This window comes from Aspergillus affinis (assembly GCF_023601865.1).
Source record: "Aspergillus affinis strain CMG 70 chromosome Unknown NODE_71_length_185320_cov_88_639011, whole genome shotgun sequence".
Lineage (NCBI taxonomy): Eukaryota > Fungi > Ascomycota > Eurotiomycetes > Eurotiales > Aspergillaceae > Aspergillus > Aspergillus affinis.
Window position 1 is genome coordinate 23632 of NW_026515852.1, and position 18819 is coordinate 42450.

The 18819-nt window shown below is 51.6% G+C and overlaps 3 protein-coding genes across 3 annotated transcripts; all 3 read left to right on the forward strand.

Moving 5' to 3' along the window:
- Window positions 1–88: 88 nt before the first annotated feature.
- swr1 (putative SNF2 family helicase/ATPase (Swr1)) lies at window positions 89–5137 on the forward strand (the record flags this gene model as incomplete). The annotated part of the gene is made up of 1 exon (XM_053102265.1): window positions 89–5137. The coding sequence occupies one exon, from the start codon at window positions 89–91 to the stop codon at window positions 5135–5137; it is 5049 nt and encodes a 1682-aa protein (XP_052954223.1).
- A 6836-nt stretch (window positions 5138–11973) lies between these two features.
- On the forward strand, window positions 11974–15105 carry KD926_009784 (uncharacterized protein; the record flags this gene model as incomplete). Its single annotated transcript, XM_053102266.1, has 3 exons — window positions 11974–12101; window positions 12167–13067; window positions 14107–15105. 3 exons carry the CDS (start codon window positions 11974–11976, stop codon window positions 15103–15105), a joined length of 2028 nt encoding a protein of 675 aa, XP_052954224.1.
- A 1354-nt stretch (window positions 15106–16459) lies between these two features.
- On the forward strand, window positions 16460–18648 carry KD926_009785 (NAD-dependent malic enzyme; the record flags this gene model as incomplete). The annotated part of the gene is made up of 8 exons (XM_053102267.1): window positions 16460–16537; window positions 16601–16822; window positions 16886–17089; window positions 17150–17278; window positions 17335–17468; window positions 17519–17785; window positions 17856–18208; window positions 18320–18648. 8 exons carry the CDS (start codon window positions 16460–16462, stop codon window positions 18646–18648), a joined length of 1716 nt encoding a protein of 571 aa, XP_052954225.1.
- Window positions 18649–18819: the final 171 nt, after the last annotated feature.

An 18819-nucleotide genomic window follows, 5' to 3' on the forward strand; every position in this document is an offset into this window, starting at 1 on the left:
ATGCCAATTTTTCCCATATTGACCGTGTCCTCGTTGGGAAAACTGGGGTCAGCTGAATAGAGGGCCCCTGCCTCCGTCGTTACGAGACATGCAAAACGGCAGCTCCGATGGCCTTCACCACCAAAATGCACGCGTGACCCCCGATCCCGACACAAATCCGTCTGCTCCCCTCACGCACGATCTTCCCGTCGATTCTGCGACTATCGATTCGATTCCTCCGGTGCCCAAAGAAGACGAATCCGTTATCAACCACCCGGAAGGACCGCCATCGAAGAAGCGAAAGCTGGTGGACTCGGCCGCCTCGCGACGGTCGAGCTCCCGCGCAGCGTCGCCTCCATGGAAGAAACCCGGTGTTGATGGTCCGACCTCCTTCATCCAAGATGGCAGACGCAAGTCCTCTCGAGTCAACTCCGTACCCTCTGCGCTGCCACCCCCGTCCGACAAAAGGCCGACGCGAGCGGGTCAGAAGTCAGTGGTCGGTAAAAATGTCGGCGGTGGGGGCAAAGCTGCTGCGTCTTCGCCCTTGTCGGCATCTTCCTTACACCACGAGACGAATGGGAAGCCCCTTGGTGGTAACGCGACTCGAACTGGGTCACCGAAGAACGTCTCTGTTCGGGGCGCCTCTACTCGACGACCACGCGTATCACAGTCGCCAGTGTCAAAACAAGCACACACGCGAACAAGATCCCAAAGTTCTGGCACGCCAAACTCCGCTCGTCGGCTTCCAAATGGAGGGCTCAACGGCTTTGGCAATGGGATGAATGAAGTGAACGACAATGCGGGAGGACTTGGATTAGCTGAGATCGAGGGTGATGAGTCGCACCAGCGAGTTCCCCGCCTGCGGATCAAGGTCAAGAAGCCGTCGATTGGTATTCAACACCCGTCTCACGTTTTACCTCCTCGCAAATATGGGTCGTTTAGAGAGTGGCTTGATAGCGATGACGGGCGAGCACGGGATGACACTGTTCTCACACCAGAGGGGGCGCATGAAGAGGCTCAGAAAAGGCACCGAATCGCGGCAGCGGCAGAACCGGGCGGCCCGTTGAGTTCTGATGTATGCTCTGCTTATCTCCCGGAACAACAGGAAGAGCCACCGCAACAGTATTCGCACCAGGATCATCTTGTTGCGCACGCCTTGTACTTCAAGAAACTTCTTGACCAGGAACATAGACGTCATCGCCACACGGCAAGGCTTTTTGCGCAGTGGTGCGCCGACGCCTGGAGGAAGCGAAACAAGGATCCTGAAGACATTCTCCGGGAACAGCAGGATGAGGTACGAGGAAAGCGCAAGCTGTTGGCCAAGGATCTTCAGAAAATGTTCGATCTCACTCGGGCAGAGGTGGACAGAATGCGCCTGGCTCACTGGGAAGAAGAACGGAAAGCCAAGGACCAACAGGCTTTGGACCGTGCCATCAAGCAATCCACTATGCTCTTTGAAAAACGACGAATGGAAATCCTCGGCGAAACCGGAAGTGATGCCCCTGATACCAGCGACGGCGAGGAAGCAGAAACAGATGATTCAGCCGACGATGAAGACAACGAAAGCAATATGTCGTCGACGGACTCTGAAAGCGACGGGGGGAACTATGTTGATGATGACGAGGGTTTAACCGCCGAAGAACTCCGGTTGAAGTATGCCAGCCTCTCGGAGGCTAACCAAATATCAGACCGCGCGTCTGTGGAATCCGATGAAACCGATCCGTCGGATAGCGCCGGTGTCTCACACGTACCTGACGCAGTTGAATCCGAAGTACTTTCGGAGGAAGTCGATCCCAAGCCAGTCGAGCTGGATGAAGTTGATCCCATGCTCATGGACGACAGTGATGAGGCATCCACAGACATGGATGACGACATGGGAGAGACCGATGAGGACAGAGATTCAGATGATGCCGACTCCGATGAGGATGACGGGCCTGGTTTATTCGGTTTCTTCTCTGCAAAAGATATAGCCTTGAATGACAACCAATCCCGAAGCGATTCTGACGATGCCGACGATAACCTGGAGAGTCTTTATGGAGGTGACATGAAATTGGCCTCGGTTGATGACGAGGACGAAGAGCCAAGTGATCCTGATGAAGTCTCTCTTGTTCCTAACGGACCCGCCAATCGAGATTCCATCTCCCAGGATATGGATATCGCCGAGACCCCTGTTGACGACGTTCCTTCTGCCGATGTCCCCTCCGTCGACACTGCTCCCGCCGACGACAGTCAGACCAACGAAATTGAAATGACTGATAACCCACCTCGCGAGAGTAACCCCCCCGAGAGCGAAGCCGTCTTCGAAGCACCAACTGAAACCAATACTGACTCCCAGGTGGAGATGTATCCGGACCAGCCTGATGCTTACAATAGTGGCGAACCTTCTAGTGAAGCATCCCCAGGAACGCTCGCCACCAAACCTTCCGAGCCTGAGTCAGTCTCCTCATATGACGCCGCAGCCGAAAAGGGCCGCCAACCGAGTGAGTCGCCAGCTCCAGGGTTGAAGACACCGGTGCCGCATCTACTCCGCGGGAACCTGCGAGAGTATCAGCACTTTGGACTGGACTGGCTCGCCGGTCTCTACACAAACAATATCAATGGTATCCTCGCCGACGAGATGGGTTTAGGGAAAACCATACAAACGATCGCTCTACTTGCTCACTTGGCCGTAGAGCATGAGGTATGGGGACCGCACCTGGTCGTTGTCCCTACCAGTGTGATCCTGAACTGGGAAATGGAGTTCAAAAAGTGGTGCCCGGGTTTCAAAATCATGACCTATTATGGCAACCAAGAGGAGCGCCGTCAGAAGCGCAGGGGATGGATGGATGACACTAATTGGAACGTGCTGATTACTTCCTACCAGTTGGTTCTCCAGGATCAACAGGTCTTGAAAAGAAGGAGCTGGCACTACATGATCTTGGATGAAGCGCACAATATCAAGAATTTCCGTTCCCAGAGATGGCAAGCACTTCTCACCTTCCGCACTCGCGCACGGCTCCTCCTCACCGGTACCCCTCTCCAAAATAACCTAACAGAACTGTGGTCTTTGTTGTTCTTCTTGATGCCCTCGGATGGCGGCGACGCTGGCATCGAGGGTTTCGCTGACCTACGAAATTTCTCTGAATGGTTCCGGCGCCCGGTGGAGCAGATCCTGGAGCATGGCCGAGAAACGATGGATGACGAGGCCAAGCAAGTGGTTACCAAACTTCATACTGTTCTGAGGCCTTACATTTTACGCCGTCTGAAGGCCGACGTTGAGAAGCAAATGCCAGGAAAATACGAACATGTCGTTTATTGCAGGCTCTCGAAACGCCAACGGTACTTGTATGACGGATTCATGTCTCGGGCGCAAACAAAAGAAACCCTTGCCTCGGGGAACTACCTTTCCATCATCAACTGCTTGATGCAGCTTCGAAAGGTGTGCAACCACCCGGACCTTTTTGAGACCCGACCTATCTCGACCTCGTTTGCAATGGCACGCTCTGTAGCCACGGAGTTTGGGGTAAAAGAGCTCCTTGTTCGTCGGCGATTGCTGTATGAGCACCCGCTCAACAGGCTGGATTTGGACTTCCTAAACCTGGTCCCGATATCAAGAGAGGACATATCCCGAAGACTCGCAGATGATAGCACGAGGCTAATGGCTTACGGTCCATTCAATACACTCCGGGAACGTCAGTACCATCGGACCAACTGGAACATGGTCTTCGACGGATCTACGGTGCAGTCTGCACTCCAAGCGCTAGAGAACGACTGCAGAAAAGTTCGGATGGCTGAGCTGGAACGGTGCCTGTACTTCGAATCGAAACGCCACGGTCGTCGCCCGGTATACGGAACCAGTCTCCTTCAGTTCCTCACGGCGGACAGCAAACAGCGACCAACTTCGAACGGCCCGCTCCGGAAGAACTCATTGGCAGATTGGCTGTCTAGCCGGTCCTCTGTCCTGGCGTCCATGATCTTATCGGTCGAAGAGCGTGCGCAAAATCTGGATGGCTATGTGCAGAGATATGCTTGCATCACTCCGGCTGCAGTTGCCTCGGGGATTACCGAGGCAGCCTTGACCCCAATTGAGACTCGACATCTCACTAAGAAGGAGAGATTACCGGCCTATGACCCATTCCACGAGGCCCAGATGCGCCTTTCCATCGCCTTCCCCGACAAGAGGTTGCTGCAGTATGACTGTGGTAAATTGCAGAGGCTCGATAAGCTACTCCGAGATCTGAAGGCTGGTGGACACCGCGCGTTGATTTTCACCCAGATGACTAAGATGCTTGACATCCTGGAGCAGTTCCTCAACATTCACGGCCACCGATATCTTCGATTGGATGGTACCACCAAAGTCGAACAGCGCCAGATCCTTACTGACCGGTTCAACAATGACAACCGCATTCTGGCCTTCATTTTGTCTAGTCGGTCTGGTGGTCTTGGTATTAACTTGACGGGGGCTGACACCGTGATTTTCTACGACCTTGACTGGAATCCGGCCATGGACAAACAGTGCCAGGACCGTTGCCACCGTATTGGGCAAACGCGCGACGTGCATATTTACCGATTCGTCTCAGAGTACACGATCGAATCCAACATTCTCCGCAAAGCGAACCAAAAGAGAATGTTGGACGATGTCGTCATCCAAGAGGGTGAATTTACCACGGACTACTTCACCAAGCTTGATATGCCTGACATGATCGGCCACGAGGAGGGCCTGGAGAGTCAGGATGAGGCAAGCGCTGCTATGGATCGTGTACTCAACAATCGGGTTTCCGGTGGCGGCGGGTCTCGCGTGGTTTTCGAACAGGCCGAAGACAAAGAGGATATCGACGCGGCGAAGAATGCGCAAAAGGAACTCGAGCATGCCGACGATGGCGATTTCGAGGACCGCAGTGTCTCGCAAAGCACACCTGCTCAGACCCAGGCAGGCACGCCGCTAGCAACCGGTCCTGACGACGGAACCCCGGGACCGCAATCCTCGACCACGCCGAATGTGCAAGGGGAGGTCGACGAATTCGCCGACAAAGAGCCCCAGCTGGGTCATATTGATGATTATCTACTACGATTCATGGAATGGAACATGAAGGACGAACCGCTTGTGTTGCCGGTGGACAAGAGCAAGAAGAAGTCGAAGAAGGGCAAGGAGCATCGGCTTCACAAGAGACGTCGTTAAAAGGAATTGGGATTGGAATCAGATAGTGACGGACCGAAAGTGTCCCCTGTAATTTTATTTGTGCTTTATTACTTTTACGGTGTTACCCTTTCGCATCTTCTCTTCACTGTCATTTTTATTGTGTTTGTGTGTGCACGCGTTTGCCCTCATCACGAGCCACAAAAAGAAGGGTTGTCTGGAGTTGGAATGGCGTTTGTTCATATCAGGAAGATGGAAGAAAAAGAGACTAAAAAGCTTTACATGTAGAAGGTGGTTTTGGTGCAGTGCAGTCTTTCCTTCTATGTCTCAACTGAAGGGGAAGGGGGTCTGAGCGCTTCTCTTCTCATTAGCCTCATATTAATCCGATCGATTAGTTTCTCTTCTTCTTTCTCTAGTTTCTTCCCTTCCACTTGTCTCAAGTCTCTCAAGTCTCAAGTCTCAAGTCTCAACTCCTTTGCTTCCCCCTACACCTGAGTCTGCCTTGCTAAAGGATTCATCTGTTCCACCGGAGAGTTTCGACGGCGGACTCCTGGACAGACTAGCGCACAAAAGTGTCCAGCACCAAGAAGTTGAACTCAAAATTGAAAGACCAAGGAGGCGGAGAGAGAGGGAAAGCGAAGCGACGAAAAAGAAGGAATCAATTAAGCGAGATGGCCCCATGTCATTTAATTCCCAAACACCAGCATACTTTGTGCTATGTATGAGAATTTCTGAAACATCAGCAGGGCCTGAGACCGAGACCGAGACTTTCCTGTCTGGCTTGTTTGTCTGCCATTGATATGACGCGCCGATCGAGACTGGAGCATAGAGTGTAGGGATGGGATGGACAGCAGAAAAGCTAATTTTGAGATTAGGATCTGGATTTCCGAGTGAGGTCTGTGAGTCGCCACGATGCACGTTGGAGTCTAGCGCAGGCTCTGTTCTGATTCAATTGACTGGGGGAGAGGGACTGGGTCTAGATTGTTGCAAAAGCCTCCACATGGTCGATGGTAAAGGTCGGCTATGATGATTGTGGACTAGGGGCTTCCAGCGTCCAGGGAAGCATTCCATATGCAGGAAGGAGAGTAGATGTTAAGTTCAACTATACAGCTTTTCGTTTGAAACATACCCACATATACTGTGCAGACTATCTCAAACAGGCAGGTGATGCTCCGGAAGGCGTCGGATGGGAAAAGTTATCCCTTTCTGGCAGTGAGACCGTCATTGTCGGTTTGGCTCTATTTCCCTTCTTTCCTTCTTACTATCTTTTTTGTTTGGTTTTTGGCCCTCTACCCGTCGCTAAATGATTTGATGACAAGAGAAAGAAGCGTCTGGGAAACGTGCTTCGACCCAGACCTTTCTCGAGGGGGAGGACCGGATGATGATGCCGATATGATGCGAAAACCGGACAGATAGTCGGGAAGAAGAAGGGAGTCAAATTGCCGAGAGGTCCCCGAGAACCCTAAGGGTAGAAAAAAAGGCAATATTATTCATTGCGTTGTGCAACTTCTGATTAAGGTTAAACCCCGAACCGAGGAAGTTGATACGTAGTGGTCCAAGTTGGAGTCAGCGCCGCGAAACTTTCAGCACGAGCAACAACGGTCTGTCGTGGCCCTAATGACTCAACCGTGGAACCGCGACGACCCTACCCACCGATCAGCACCGGAGACAGAAAAAGGGCTGGGCTGGGACTGGAGAAACATGGAGGTTGAGGATCATCTATCCTTGGTTGATCTGGCTTGCCCTCGTGGGCGGCGAGCGACATTCGGACCATGGCAACAGTCCGCATCCCATTCCATGCCGAGAAAAGGAAAATCGTCCGTCATACACTCGGACGAAACTCCAAAAGTATCAACCTATCGGAGGACTGCTCGCATCCGGAGACTCCCAGCACTTGGTGAGCTTGAGCCTCTTCTAACTTTGGGGAGAAAAACCCACGATGCTGATTAGGGCAGGGATTGCCCCTGGCTGTCCCCATCTCGAAGGGGGTTCGTTCCGATGCCTGGTTTAGCGTGCACGCGAAGGCCGTTAGGAACTTTAGGGGGAGAAAAAGAAAAAAAAGAAAAGGAAAAAAAAAGACGTGGTACATACAATGGAGGATGGCGGACTGGATTTGGAATCATGCCTTGCACACTGCACCGAGGCCTCACGATCTGCGTGTCGAGTTCCTTATTCGGCCGCAAAGGATCCCCCGGGATTCGATTCCTCCTCCTGCTCGCTGCTATCATCTCTAAACCGTCATTCCGATATCATAAAACCAGCTGTGCTGAGGTGTGATCCCTCCTGGGGGATCCTCAATCCCTCCGTCATGGACTAGAGGATCTCTCGGCCCTACGGAATGGCAGCCTTGGTTCCGCTCCCAATGGGCGCTGGTCTCTGCTGGCGACCTCTATACTTTCCCCTCCTTCTTTTGGATTTAGACTTCCAGCGTGAAACGTCCACGTGGGTACCAAACCCCCCTGATATTCGCCGTTGGCGTTGGAACGGATCTCCAACTGTCCCAAAACGGAGGGTTTTCGGTGCTCTTGCACGCTTTCAGTATGACTACCGCGAGGCACGACCAAAGTCAATAATGGTCCCCTGGTTAACGGTCGAATTGGCCTTATTCGGTACCTTCTACCGATACCTTAGGAGCAGTCGCAGAGTTCAGACGTCCGAGGTGTAACATTTCCGTACTTCGTAGTCGGCTATCGACTCCACTGCTCCGATTTCGTCGACCACGAGTCGGCCAAGATAACACGGCAAGCCCACGCCGTAGAGTGGACAGAGTACAGGATAATCAAGGCCAGCAGATATGACGGAAAGATTGTTTTCTTGCTTGGACATGGCAGAAATCCTTATTTTGATCGGCTTCGCTAGTTCGGTCAGCGGAGTAGACACTGACAGCACGCAGGACCTTTTGGCATAGGTTTAACAAATCACCGCCTCAAGTTGGCTGAATATCCGTGCCAATCGCGGGCCCGTATAATCAACAATGCGTCGTTACAAGTGATTGTAGGGTGTGGAGTACGTGGTTTACTGGGGGCCCTTTCAGCCTCTGCTTCAGCCAGCCCGGAAAAGAGCATGCGTCGGATGAAGATCGGCGGTCAGGTGAGCGTGGTCGCTGGCCACGGGCTGATTTACTGTGCTAATATGCCGTTGGATGGCATGGTGACGAGATGGCTCCGCTATCGCCCTCTGCAGGCGCCCCCCAGATTAGACAGGCGCGCCTGGTTAGGATGGTTCCATGGATCGACTCTGTCGTTGCATTGCTTGCCCGTGAAGAACTCACGACAGAGTCGAAACTAAAGCCCATGTTATCGGTGGGACGTTCTTCTGAGATAAAACCAAGTCCCGAGAATTGCGTGACGGATGGCGGCAACGATAGGTTAGTTAGGGGTGGTGTACCGGAGACGCAAAGGAAATACAATGACCGGTGAGTGGGACGAGATGGCATCTAACACGGAGTAGAGGGCAAATTTTGGGGGGAGGGAGAGAAAAAAAAAAAAAAAAAGAGCCCCACGGCTGTCAAGGGCCGAGGTAATGCCCGTTGATGATGGGCGGACAGATAGACAGATAGGGGGGTGTGCCGTGCACCGTGGGTAGGAAATGTTGAGATGACGAGATAATCGTTTCCGGCGTTCCACCTTTTGCAACTACTCCGTAGACAAAGAGAATCCTGGAGGGCAGGACTATTGAGGACCTTCGGGAAGATCAGTAAGAGTGATCCACCGGGAAGAGATCTTCCCTAGCGCAGGACGAATTGATGATGGTGTCCCCAGACGGACCCAGATCGACCAGGCGTCTTGGAGGGATTTGCAGTCGCTCCACTTTAGAGACCACCGACTAGCCAAATCCTTTCCCTGGAACTGAGAGGGGTCGGAATCCATGCAGGCATGCAGACAGGCATAGTCTGGCATGCACTCCGTGTGAATCGGACTGTCTCATGTTGAGCACTCCACTTCTGTTAAGGCTAGACGGACTAGCCAGTACGCTATTCCCTTTCGCCTCCTGGCAGCATTGAGCAAAGTCGATAGCGTAAAGGTCGGTGAAAGGATGGCACTAACGAGATTTTCATCCTCCGCAGTAGTATGTATGAGAGGATTGTTTACATCGAGAGGATCACGTAGAACCAATCCTTCACCGTTCTTTCTCCTCCCATGTGTCTTGCATTTAATTTTTAATTTTTGGTTTTATTTTTTATATGATTGGTGAAGGCAAAGATAAAAAGCAAGAACAGGAAAGTGGGTAAATTGGGAAGCAATTCAGCATGATTATTGAGAAAGTGCCGTTGAACACATCCGAGGGGAGTTGGGGGGTTTCCATGGTTTTCGGGGAGGGGAAGGAGAAGAAGAAGAAGAAGAAGAAGAAGAAGAAGAAGAAGAAGAAGGGGGGGCGATGATGATTGATCGCCCATCTTCAGAGTGGAATCACCTGATCCGTCGAGATCTCAGCAGCGAGCGAAGTTTATTAAATTAAGGGAGGAAGTGGAAGGGTCTGCAAGAGCTCCAGAGGGTGAAATTAAAAAATATTAATAGAAATAAAGACGAAAAAGAATTGCATCTTCATTATTCATACACTTAAACTACGGAGTTAGACATGAAATAAAATAAGAGAAATTAAAACGCAAATTGAATCAACAAGACCGACTAAATGAAATCATGATTGGCACGTAGCGCCCTGCAATGACGATCCAAACGAATGCTAAAGACTAGTCACTAGAGGCTGTTAGCCTGTTAGTAAGAGGTTCAACGCCAACGAGATCGAAGCCACGGAGCAGGATGATACTGAGCAGTGAGAAGAACTATGACTGAGTTAATCTAATTGACTTCTGGGCTGGGCTGGACTGGACTGCACCGTCGATCCCCACGCCTCCGAGCCAGGAGACTAAGAGGGCCCGAGGTATTTTTAGGTGGTTCTTCCATCATCACTGCATCAGTCATGAGTACCCGTATCTTAGCCGAATCTTGTCCGTCGATGAATCACGTTTCATCCAGATAGCGTCGGCCGGGATGCTGCAGCAGAATGCCTGACGATGGCACGATGGCTGCCGTAGCTCATCTTATCGGCGTGTTTGAAGGGGTGGAGGCAGAGAGAAGTGGAAAGGGCAACGTAAAAGTCTGTATGCATCTCGATCGATGCAGAAGTCAAGTGCCCCGTACTCTATCGCCCGGTGCCTGGACTGACTATCGATCGCTCTACTACTGCGCCGTGACTCTAGTGAGTGTACGGAGTAGATTGAGTACTTGACGGGGGCAACTCGAACGCTCTCCATACCTACCTGGGTAAGGCACCTAATCTACGGTAGGTAAGGTATACGTACTGTACGGCGCTAGGATCATTCCTGGATCTGGTTGTCTCCAACCGGCGTTTGCTCCCGGTGGGGGCCCAATCACGCCGCCCGATAGCTGCGCCAAGTATCAGAAGAGGACTAGCGCCACCTGGATTGGGTATCCAGTGCGGTACCGGATAATACAGCATTAGTACGGTACGGTAAGCTTCCTAGTAACGCGATGGAGATCCTGGGGGAGTTCTTCCTGCCCAGGACGCTGCATACATTTTTGAGTCGACCATCTAGCTTTCCGAATGAGGTTTGAGATGACTATCCTCATCTACCCACTGCTTCTCAGACATAGGAGGAGTTGCGTCAGGGGCTCGCTGACATGAACGAAGGTCTAGGTATGTCCTACCTACGTAGTACCTATGGAGGCGTCTGTTGATGGAGTACGTCCTCCGGACTTTCCCTATGGACCGAGATAGGTCAAATCGAACTATTGGCGGGATGACAATTAGAGGATCCAATGAGATTATTCCCCCGTCACTGGACGGGTCAACTGCAGGGAAAAACAGAAAAAGAAAATCCCGGTGGCCACCGAGTTGACACATCAAGCCCGGCGGTGGTGAGAAACTTCCCATTGACCGAGAGCCAACCACTCCGAGAGAGTTCATTATCATTCATCTCCAACTGCTCAACCTTGGATTCATCGGGTTCTGAAATTTCCATTCAATTGTACCAATTGGAAACACGCATAGAAAAAAAAAAAAAGGGCCTACCAAACTGACAACGCGCATGGAATCAGACACAGGGATCGACAGAAAGCTTACCTCCAACCCTCGTGGGTAAAAAAAAAAAAGATGGAAATTAAATTTAAACACAAATCATTTTTTTTTTTTGCCATCTTCCCAGTGACTCCTGGATTATCGTGAATGACAGGACCCGAGACAATGGACGTGCCACCAGTAGCCAAACCACCGAAGTCCACTTGGGTCCCTGGACCATGTGCCAATCACCTGAGGATGCCGTTCCTTGGGCATCGTCGTGCTGGTCGATCTCCCTTCCCCCCGGAAGAACTGCTTGCCCTGTCCTGACGGTGGGCACGAGCTTTCCTTCGTCGTGACTTGACCTTCGATACCCACTTCTCCTCATCGCGTGCTGTTGGTCCGGATGTATGTACCTCTTAGGTAGGTAACTAATTCCTTAGTACCAAAGTAGCTGTCCTGTGATGACCCTCTTTGCTCTAGATAGAGCCACCCCGGGCTCCATAACATCTATCGCTGCTCATTCCTCCGTACTCACTACTTATATCCAGATCCCTCCTCCCCTTTCGTTGATCTGCCCACGTCTCCATCTTCTCTGATATTACCTATCAGTTACATTGATTTACCTATCCACTTCTCCCCCCCCCAAGTCGTTTATTGATCTACCTCTCCCTCCAATTCTTATTTATTCCTTCCTTACCACCTTTCCTTACTTTCTTTATTTTATTTTGAGGCCCATTCTCAACTACTTCGCTCCAAGTCATACACCTGTTGTTGTTCGACCACTTGGTTCATTCCTGGACATCTTTTTTTCCCTCCCATCACCCCTCCTCGGACTCGAGGAAAGAATCACCAACAGAATGAAGAACTCAATCCCATCAGACGTGTGGGAGAGAAAGAAGGCGATGATTGCGAAACTATACAAAGATGAGGAGTGGCCTCTGAAACAAGTCATCAAGAAGATTCGTTCGGATGATTTCAACCCAAGGTGAGACTCAACGCTTATCATAGAGACCGACTTGTGCGCAGCGACTGACTGGTCACGCTTCCCAGTGAAACACAACTGCGAAGCAGACTAAAGAAATGGCGTGTTACCAAACCGTCTCGCCAGACGCGCAAGAAATCTTCAGATGACCAACAAGAGGCTTCGGGCAACGATGGCAGTCAACGGGATCAATCCTCTTCGGTATCGCCCAAGACCAAGTCGCGTTCTATGCAACAATCCATTGCAAGTCATGTGTCTGCCTCCGAGTCCGAATGGTTTCTCGGCAATGGCATCTATTCTCGTCATGAAGGACCACATGCCACGGCGTCATTTGACGGCCGCTCCTCGACCAGCTCTCCATCAGTGGCAGTTTTGTCGGGGTCAAATCCCTACGATCCGTCGCATACGTCGCCGCTCGTAGATGGTGCTTTACTCGACCCGTCTATGACATCCCCGTTCCATGAACCTTCGTATGCTGTCACCACTGATTGCATGCAACCACCGGTGTCGACAACAGCACCTGTTCAGTGGTCGATTCCTCAATGGTACTCCATGGCTCTGGAAGCCGGGACCCAACATCCGTCGATGCCCTTCTTTACTACGGCACCTTTGAGTCCGCCGATCGACCATGCATTGCAAATGATGCCGCAGCACTCCCATGGGTTTTACCCTCAGTCCCCTAGAGCTTCCAGCTTTTCTACGCAACATATGCCTAATTACCACGACGATGCGAAGGCCTGGCAACGCGCCGTCTCTGTCCCATACATTCCTGATGCCGCAGGCGGCCATCCGAAAATGGACCCCAAGGGCAGGCAGCACACCCCTCTGGAAGGGAAGACGTCGCTGCCTTCCAAAGCACCCAGCCAGCCTCCGGTTGGTCTGATGACTCCCCCTTCCCCTTTCTACTCTAATGGCCAGCACCCCGTTATGTGTGCTCCTATGTATCATTACCCTGGCCCAGAACCACTTGTACACAAGCCGTCGAGTATAGATCTATAGGTACTCAGACAGTTTTCTTTTCCTTTTTTTTTTTTTTTTTTGGTTTGATCGCTTTCTCCAGTTTGCCTTTTCCTGCCTGGTATCATTTCCACGCTATCTTCTTTCTCTTCATGTCTTTTCTTTATTTATTTTCCCCAATTATTTTCTCTTATCTATTCCCGGGGGTTGTCATTGGACTTCCCGACTCGTCATCATCATCTCGGCATTTTGACATGAATATTGGGTGGGGGTTGACTCGTTACATTTGTTTGATGTTCAAAGACAAGCCATGACCTCTAATCGAGGCATGGAATTCTGGCGTATCGGAGGGGGTTGGCACCGAACCAGGGCTTAAGAATTGTCCTGCTTGATATCCACACTTGCAGCAAAGATGGAGTTTTTGATTTTTTTTTGACCCTTTGGAGTTTTTCAGCTTGTACAACTGAGTTCATGTCAATATACGTTTATGTACAGGCATACACAACTTATGTATGTCTTAGTCGATATCCAACCTAGGTTTTAGGGAACAGGGTGGTTACAATACATTCAATTGGAAGACCATGTTATTATTATGATGAACTCAATTCCCGAAATTCGAGAAATGCCTAGAAGGTTCATAGTCCGCGCGTATGTGAATGGAGACAGAAAACTAGGCAGGCGCTGTAGATGCCGCCACCGTTTCGTAGATCCGAGCAGGGACCTCGGCCCATCGCAAGACGCGGGGAAACCGCAGACCGTAGCTCGCCGTACTTTTAGTTCCCTACTCCTTTTCTACTCTACTACCTACTACCACTTCTTTCCTCCATCATTCTATCCTCTCTCCTAGAACCTATTTCCTGAATTCATTACTACCTCAGCAATCATCATGAGGGCTATCCAAGTCAAAGAATATGTCAAGGTAAGTAAAACCGATGTCTCCCCCATCGACCGGACATTCTCTTATTCCTGCACCTCTGTCTTATATGCAAATTATCTATCTATATTATAACAACTTTGTCCACCTGCTAACCTGACCCCTCAATGATACCAGGGCCCCCTAGACCTCCAAGTCAGCACACTTCCCACGCCAGCGGCCTCGCCAACCAACTACCTGATCGAGATCCACTCCGCAGGCACCAACTTCTTCGACCTTCTCCAAATCCGCGGCAAGTACCAACACCAGCCGCCGCTGCCGTGGGTCGGCGGTGCCGAATTTGCCGGAACTGTGTTGGCAGTGCCGACGTCGTCACCGTCGCCACGCTTCAAGGTCGGCGACCGCGTCTTCGGCGCCACGCAGGGTGCCTACGCCACGCACGTGCTGGCCCCCGAGGCCACGCTGCTGCCCGTGCCGAGCGGTTGGAGCTACGAGGACGCCGCCGGGCTCTTCGTGACCGCACCCACATCGTACGGCGGCCTCGTGCATCGTGCTAATGTCCGCTCCGGCGACTGGGTCCTGGTGCATGCGGCCGCGGGTGGCGTCGGGTTGGCGGCCGTGCAGATCGCCAAGGCCAAGGGCGCGACGGTGATTGCGACGGCGGGCACGCCTCGTAAGCGCGAGGTGGCGCGCGAGTTCGGCGCTGACTACGTCGTCGATTATAAGGACAAGGCGTGGCCGGAGGAAGTGAAGGCGCTGTGTGCGAAGCACCGGCAAGGGAACGGCAAGGCCGGGGTGGACATCGTGTATGACCCCGTGGGCATGATCGAGGCTAGTCTGAAGTGCGTGGCGTGGAATGCGCGCCTCCTGGTGATCGGGTTCGCGGCGGGTCAGATCGAAAAGGTGGCATTGAACCGCGTGCTGCTGAAGAACGTGAGCATTGTGGGCTTGCATTGGGGTCAGTATGCCAAGTTCGAGAAGGAGACAGTGGGACCCGTATGGCAGGGCATCTTCGATCTGGTGGCCAAGGGCCAATTCCGGGGCACGGCGTTCAAGGACGAGAGTTTCGTCGGTCTGGAGAGCGTGCCCCGGGCGTTGCAGGCCCTTGGAGGTCGAGAGACATGGGGCAAGGTAGTAGTGAAGATTATTGACGATGAGGCAAAGGGCAAACTATAAAGATCGGAAATCCATCATGTCTTGTACTTAAACAAAGTATCTATATATTCCCTAAACCTAGACTATATAACTCTACAACTAAAAGAATGTAGGTGCGCAAGGAGTCATGCTCTCGTGGGAAGAGATTTGAAAGAGCTAGCATGAACTATGAAGGCCCTGTAAGAATTCCTCTAGCAACTTGGACCCCGGTCCTCCAAGGGGGACAGAAAAACCTGCGTGAACAAATTTCCCCGTCCCCCTAACAATCCAGCTCCAGTCAGACATAGCCACAAGACGTGGCATATGAAAACCGTCCCTCGAAAGCGAAAGGCCCGATGAAGCTGTCTGCTGATCGACCGGGATTTCTCCCCAAGGGGAAAAAACCTGATCGAGTTACCAGACTAGGGCAGCTGGATTGTGTGAGTTGCGATTGAAGAATCGTTGTGACTGTTATCAAACGCCATCTTCGAGTTGTACTTGTATTCAGTGTTTGTGTTTGTTTCCAGATCCTTCCTCCGGTCGAGGGTGGACGTGAGCGCGTACGTCTGCTCATCGGCGAGCGCCCCCAGCCAATGTGTCTAGCGCAAAGAATTCATTAATCTTTGATGCGCACAACACACAGTGCTGCTGCAATGTTTGCAAAGATGCAGGGCAGAGGGAAATGGTGGGAGACACGACACCGGCCGACTTGGTTGATGGGAGGAATAATAACGGGAAAAGAAAAAGAGGGATTTGTTGTTCCTTCGCTTAGCGGTGGTTAATCACGTGACCAATTAACTGTCTGAGTAAGGATCATCAGCTGCTGCGCATCCACTAACTAGTACTAGTACTACCCATGTAGTTACTCTGTACGGTGTAGGATGCACCCAACACGTCACAAGGATGCATTATGTACCCCGTAAGTTCTTGCAGGGCTGATTCAGACTGACCAATCACTGAATGAATATGCCATAGATAGGAATCAAAGCGACATGATCCCATACGCCTACTAGTTTCAATTGGTTATCCAAAATCGACGTCATTCTGTCCTCCGGTGACGTGCGGGTGGACTTGCAACGCTCGTGCTGATACTACTCCGTACTGGACCCATGCGATCAATACAACTGTGAAACAGACCACGGACTTGAGGCTTGGTTCCATGTCTTATGGATCCTATCTAGACCGGGCGAACCCAAGTCACACCAGGCTTTGCGGCCGCTCAAACCGGGATATCTCTCTCTACGTCATTCTCCACTAAGCCCTCTTTCGGAACATGTGTAACCTGCGAACAAGGCTTGTTTTAACCTAGGAGGCTGATGCGAGTGCATTTATATCTGCATCTCTTAGAAAGCCTGGTTGCTTAAACGTTATTGCTACTAGCTTCTCATCGGTAATCATGCCTCCTTCCACGGTCTCATCAAAGTTTAAGCATCTTCCACGAGCTGCATGGGGACCGTTGCAATGCCCCTACGAGGTGATGATCGCCCCGCACCGTGAACATTGATGAAAAGAAACATTTCACTGACTAGTAGAGTAGGGTAAAAGCCTCATCGCTACGGGCCAGTTTAACAAAGGCTCGGCCTTCACCAATGAAGAGCGCAAGAACTTCAAGTTGCACGGCTTGCTGCCGCCAAACGTACAGACCTTAGAGGAACAGGTTCGTCGGGCATGGCAGCAGTATAGCAGCCGCCCAGATGATCTGGCAAAGAACACCTTCATGGCGAGCATGAAGGCTCAGAATGAGGTTTTGTACTACAAGGTAAGCTCGTTGATGGCGTTGGTCAATTTTGGGGGACACTGCTTTCTAACTTTTGCAAACCAGCTCCTACAATCGCATCTGAAGGAGATGTTCAGTGTGATCTACACTCCGACGGAAGGCGACGCCATCAAGAATTATTCAAGCCTGTTCAGAAAACCCGAGGGTTGCTTTTTGAACATTAATGACCAGGATCGGATCAAGGAGAGTCTTTCCAACTTCGGCTCCGGCGAGGAAGTTGATTATATCGTTGTCAGTGATGGCGAGGAGGTACGTTGATCTTGCTTGCTCGGGTATTCGAGGATAGCTGGCTGACATCTTCACCTTCAGATCTTGGGTATTGGAGACCAAGGCGTGGGCGCCATGTTGATCTCCGTTGCAAAATTGGTCATCTCTACCCTTTGTGCTGGAATCCACCCCTCGAGACAGTTGCCTGTCGTTTTAGACTGCGGTACCGATGTACGTCCTGCGAAACGAACATCAGTGCATTTTACAAAAACTGACTGAGGTGACAGAACGAAGACCTGCTGCGTGACGACCTTTATCTAGGGCTTCGGCAACGACGGGCTAGAGGCCAGGAGTACGACCAGTTCGTGGACAAGTTCGTGACCACTGCTAAGGAGAAGTTCCCTCGAGCATACATCCACTTGTAAGTGTGTACACCGTCCTTGATAAACCCGGGCCTGACAGAAAATCCAGCGAGGACTTTGGCCTGCAGAATGCCAAGAGAATTTTGGATCGATTCCGATCGCAAGTCCCTTGTTTTAATGATGACATCCAAGGGACGGGATGCGTCACCCTAGCCGCCCTAATCGTAGCCCTTGATGTCAGTAAGGTCAAGTTAGAGGATGCGCGCATCGTGATCTTTGGCTCTGGGTCAGCGGGGACTGGCATCGCAGAGCAAATTGCCGATGGTATCGTGACAGAAACCGGCAAGTCGAAGTCGGAAGCCTCAAAACAAATCTGGTATAGTCTCCCTAGAAATCGGTTTGAGATAAACTTCCCAGGGACATTACTGACTTTAAGAACATTACAGGTGTTTAGACAAGCCAGGGCTTTTAGTCAAGTCTCTCCAGGATCAACTGACGCCAGCCCAAGTCCCTTTTGCGCGGGATGACGAGAAGGGCAAGGGTTTACTTACCGTGATCAAAGAGGTGAAGCCACACGTCTTGATCGGCACGTCCACCAAACCCAAGGCATTCACGGAGACGATCATTCGAGAAATGACCAAGCATGTGGAACGACCGATTGTGTTCCCACTCAGCAACCCTACCAGGCTCCATGAAGCTTGTCCCGAGGACATCAATCGTTGGAGTGAGGGCCAAGCCCTCATAGCCACCGGAAGTCCATTTCCGCCCGTCGAGCGGAATGGCACGAAATACGAAATTGGTAAGTGAGCTGCAGCCCACAGCCACGCCGGCCCCAATTCTTCTTATATCTGACCTCCCGGCCCCTTTCGCCCCCACGTCTGTTTTTCACTGGCACTTACCACTTTTGCAGCGGAATGCAACAATTCGACATGCTTCCCGGGCATCGGTCTTGGAGCCGTGCTATCACGAACACGGATCGTCTCGAATAAGATGCTTGTGGCGGCTGTCAAAGCACTGGCTGCTCGGTCGCCGGCACGTCAAGATCCCAACCAACCTCTTCTTCCCGACGTGGAAGACGTACGAGAGATTAGTGTGGATATTGCCAAGGCAGTTATCCAAACGGCGGTCCAAGAAGGAGAGGCTCAAGAGCAGGATATCCCCACCGCCGATAAGGAACTGGACGAATGGATCTGTGTTCAGATGTGGGAGCCGGTCTATAGGCCGCTGGTTAAGGTTTAGTGGCTGGTCGGGCGCAGGAATCCAAGCCTCGTCCCCTGTTGGTTGTCTGCACTCTTGTCACCTTGTGCCCTGGAAGTCAGTGGCCAAGGTTGCATGGCTTAGAGGGGCGGTCATTGGCAGTTTCTTTAACCCGACGCGGTTGACAAAGGATGGAAGGATGGAAGGATGGCA